The sequence below is a fragment of the Ipomoea nil genome, unplaced genomic scaffold, assembly GCF_001879475.1.
Source record: "Ipomoea nil cultivar Tokyo-kokei standard unplaced genomic scaffold, Asagao_1.1 scaffold0176, whole genome shotgun sequence".
In the NCBI taxonomy this organism is placed as follows: Eukaryota; Viridiplantae; Streptophyta; class Magnoliopsida; order Solanales; family Convolvulaceae; genus Ipomoea; species Ipomoea nil.
The window spans coordinates 1,320,565-1,325,234 of NW_017616604.1; the positions used below are offsets into that span (position 1 = coordinate 1,320,565).

At 39.5% G+C, this 4,670-nt stretch overlaps 2 protein-coding genes across 2 annotated transcripts; one reads left to right on the forward strand and one right to left on the reverse strand.

The window, feature by feature from the left end:
- Window positions 1–557: 557 nt before the first annotated feature.
- LOC109177823 lies at window positions 558–1,220 on the reverse strand. Its single transcript, XM_019327297.1, has one exon. The coding sequence runs from the start codon at window positions 1,218–1,220 to the stop codon at window positions 558–560; it is 663 nt and encodes a 220-aa protein (XP_019182842.1).
- A 1,635-nt stretch (window positions 1,221–2,855) lies between these two features.
- On the forward strand, window positions 2,856–4,499 carry LOC109177833 (zinc finger MYM-type protein 1-like). The gene has a single exon (XM_019327306.1). The coding sequence runs from the start codon at window positions 2,856–2,858 to the stop codon at window positions 4,497–4,499; it is 1,644 nt and encodes a 547-aa protein (XP_019182851.1).
- The last annotated feature ends 171 nt before the right edge of the window (window positions 4,500–4,670 follow it).

Consider the following 4,670-nt stretch of genomic DNA (forward strand, 5'->3'; position numbering starts at 1 on the left):
AACAGACTATTGGGATACGGATTTCCCCCCTTCTTCTCGTGCTGATATAGCAGATTATTAAAGTCTCCTATCACCACCCAGGGCAATAAGGATCTAGTCTTCAGAGTACCAAGCAAATCCCATGTCTCCTCCCGCCTACCACGCTCGGGGATACCATAGATACATGTCATGCGCCATAACTTATTAAACAAGCTTACTTCCACATCAATATGACTCTGCGAGTAGCTTAAAAGCCTCACCATATTATTCTTCTTCCATAAAAGCATCATCCCTCCACTCAATCCATCGTTATCAACATAAAACAAACCTTCATACCCAAGCGTAACCCGGATCCGTTCTGCATGTATCCGTGGTACCTTGGTCTCCATCAAGTACACAAAATCCGGCTTCTTACTGGACGCTAGGCCCACAATCTGTCGAACTGTGCGTGGATTGCCCAAGCCACGACAGTTCCAGCTCAAAGTACTCATGATGATGGGCGGGGCTGAACACCAGCTCCTGCCATGGACAAGTTTTTTGAACCATCCGCAATTGTTACCTCATCGTTTCCACTATCTTCACCCCCCCTCCGTCCCATGCCTACGACGCTTTGCCGTAGCCACCACCACCTCATCCTCAGACATACTCGTGGGTGTGACACCCCCACTTCCCTGCCCCCCATCTACCACACGTAGTTTGACTCCCAGTGGTCGTGGTTTCCCGCCAACCGGAACAAGCCAGCTATCCCCAACCGCTCTAGGAGCGCTCTGGGATCCACCAGCTCGCATATCCGGGCCGTACAGGTACCTTTCCACCGGAATTCCAGCCTCCCTAGCGTGTATACAGAAAGTATGCAAGTGACCCATACAACCACAAAAATAGCAAAACTTATGCAGTCGTTCATATTTAAAATTTACCCATGCTGTAGTCCCATCTCTCTTCATCAACCTCATCCTTCTTCTAAGTGGTCTATCAACCGAGATTGACACCCGAATACGGTGAAACGTTAGCCATGGCGCCCCTTCAAATCGGTCATCATGTTTAACAAAAGAGCCCAAAAAATTCCCTGCATGTTCCAGAATTGCATGTGACGTGTATCCCTTTGGCATATCATGCAACTGTACCCACATGTCAATCATATCCAGCTCTACATCCACAGGATTTACCCCATCCAACACCTCTCGACACACAAGAGCATTATTCTCAAAAGCCCAGGGTCCCCCATTCAGCACGTATTCCATATCCGTCTTATGGAAAAAAACAAATAAGAACAAACCCCTTCAGGGGCGGAGGGAACATGGGGGCAGTGGGGGCAGCTACCCCCACTGACCAAAATTACTCAGCCCCAAAACGACGTCGTTTTGGGGCTGATATATATATATATATATATAATTTTTTTTTATTATTTTTCATTTGTTATCTGCGAAGACCAGAAGACCGAAGACGTTTCTCTCCTTCCTCTGCGGCTCTGCGAACACCGAAGACTCTTCTCTCCTCTGCGATTCGCGAACACCGACAAAGGCACCGCCTCCATAGTCCGAACACTCTTCTCTCGGTCTCTCTTCTGCCGGCTGCCGGCTACCGCTTGCCGGTCCACCATCTCCGACCGCTTCACGATTTGCTAAGGTTTGGTCAATTCTTTAATTGGTTTTCTAATTTTTACTTTTCTTGATTCTTCGACCTTGACACAACATCAATTTCTCACAATCTCCCCCCTTGAAGCTTGAACTATAAATATTAATTTCAAAAATTGATTCAATTGTTTGCCTAATTGCCCTAATTTTTTGTTTGCCCTAATTCTGATTTCCCTAAAATTGATTCAATTTTGTGAATCTTTGATGTCTACAGTCTTCTTATCTAATGTTTGGTGAATTGCCAAATTGGTGGAAGTGTGGAACTTGGAAGGAGGAAGCTACTGCAGTCTGGAGAGTGGAGATAGCCCGTAGCCAGTAAGCCAGGTATTCAATTTATAATCTATTAATTACTAATTTACTATTTATTAAGTGTGGATTATCCTAGTTTGTTTTATTGCTTATGTTAATTACTTAAGTGTGGATTTACTATTTATTAAGTGTGGATTATCCTAATTTACTATTGCTTAAGTGTGGATTTAATTACTCTGTTAATTACTAGTTTGCTTTATTGCTTATGTTATTAAAATTCAAAGCATTGCTGTCATGGAAACTTCTTATGTTAATTTATTGTGGGGATGTGCTAATCTATATGTTAATTTATTGTGGAGATGTGCTAATCTGTTAATTACTAGTTTGTTTATGTTATTAAGATTCAAAGCCTTGATGACTTATGTTAATTTACTGTCATGGATTATCCTAGTTAATTTACTTATGTTAATTTAATTACTTAATTATGTTGGTTCAGTTATGGAAAAATTCTTGAAAAGAAAATCAACTTTTGAGGATTCATCTAGTCACGGTAGTCACGAATTGTCAAGTATAAGGCTGCGTATTGAAGTTAATATAGATGAACTTGAAGTTGATCCGGCTAAAAGGAAAAGCATTTATGAATATCATATCAATGATAGGGATATTGTGCGAAGAAGATATCTACAAATGGGTCCATGTCAACCAAAAAATCATGTTTTTCCTACTAGAGTGATTACGGGTGTCAATAGGAGGTTTAATCCTAAATGGTTTAAAGATCATAGTAATTGGTTGGAGTATAGTGTATCAGAAGATGCAGCATATTGTTTATGTTGTTATCTATTCAAAGATGGAAGCAGCGGACAACAAGCAGGAGGAGAGTCATTTGTTACAGAAGGATTCAACAATTAGAAAAAAGGGCCGGAAAGGTTGCGTGCACATGTTGGTAATCATAATAGTGTTCACGCAAGGAACATACAAGCTTGTCGAGACTTAATGACTCAAGAGCAACACATACAAGTTTGTGTATCAAAACAGTCGGAGCAATCGAAACAAGACTATCGTGTTCGATTGACTTCATCAGTTGAAATCCTATTGTATCTTTTAAGGCAAGGACTTGCTTTTCGTGGACATGATGAAAGCTATGACTCACTTAATCGAGGAAACTTTCTTGAGGGCTTAAAGTTACTGGCTAATAATAATGAAAATATTGCCAAAGTTGTGTTGCAAAATGCACCTGAAAATCACCAAATGATTGCCCCTTGCATTCAAAAAGATATAGCTAATGCAATTGCAAGTGAGGTAACCCAAAAAATAATCAATGATCTTGGTGAAGAATTATTTGGAATAATAGTTGATGAGTCGAGAGATATATCAGTTAAGGAGCAAATGATTGTGTTTATTAGATATGTGGATTCAAGTGGGCATATTGTTGAGCGTCTTCTTGGCATTACTCATGTTTGTGACACTACTTCTATGTCTCTTAAAGTAGCCATTGAAGATCTTCTAACAAGGCATAGATTAAGCATTGCAAGAATAAGAGGTCAGGGCTATGATGGAGCAAGTAATATGCGAGGTGAGTTCAATGGTCTTAAGACTTTGATTATGAATGAGAACCCAAGTGCTTTTTATGTTCATTGTTTCGCTCATCAATTACAACTAGCACTTGTGGGTGTTGCAAAGGAAAATGAAGAAGTTGGAGATTTTTTTTACACTGTCTCGCAATTGTGCAATATTGTTTGTGCTTCATGTAAGCACATGGATAGCTTGCGAGACAAACAATTAAAGATGTTGATTGATTCAATTTCTGATGATACAATTGAAACGGGAACTGGTTTGAATCAAGAAACAGTTTTAAAGCGTCCTGGTGATACACGTTGGGGATCCCATTACGGTGCACTAATGAGCATTATCACATTATTTTCTCCAGTGATTGATGTTCTTGATGAAATAAGGCAGGATCCAAAACAAAGGACAGAAGCATTTAGAGTATTGAAGAATATCTTATGTTTTGATTTTGTGTTCTTGTTGCATTTAATGAGGGATGTTTTAGGAATTACCAATGATTTGTCACAGGCACTACAAAAGAAAGATCAAAACATTGTGAATGCCATGAGACTTGTTGATGTCTCAAAAAAAAGATTGCAAATGATGAGAGATGATGGGTGGGAAGCTCTTTTACAACAGGTTTCACTGTTTTGTAACAAGCATTCAATTCCCATACCTAATTTGGATGAAGTTTATGTAGTTCCAGGAAGACCTCGCCGTAACGCTGAAGAAAGGACTCATCTTCATAGGTACCGTGTTGAAAGGTTTTATGCTGTTTTAGATCTACAACTCCAGGAGCTAAACAACCGTTTCAATGAGAAGAATACAGAGTTGCTCTTATGCGTGGCATGTTTTGATCCAAAGAATTCATTTGCTAGGTTTGATAAGGATAAATTAGTTCGATTGGCACAGTTTTATCCAAATGATTTTTCTGATATTGAACTTCAATTACTAGATAACCAACTACAGACTTATTTTGTTGATGTAACTTCTGATCCTGCTTTCTCTAAATTGGATTGTATTGATGACTTGGCTAAAAAATGGTGGAAACGGGAAGACATTTGGACTATACGATGGTGTATTTGCTTCTAAAGTTGGCTTTGATCCTACCGGTTGCAACTGCTAGTGTGGAAAGAGCATTTTCTGCTATGAAGTTAATCAAGACATCTTTACGCAACCGAATGGGCGATGATTTATTAAATGACTGCTTAGTGCCGTATGTTGAAAAGGATATTTTTGATCAAGTTTCAAATGAAGCAGTTC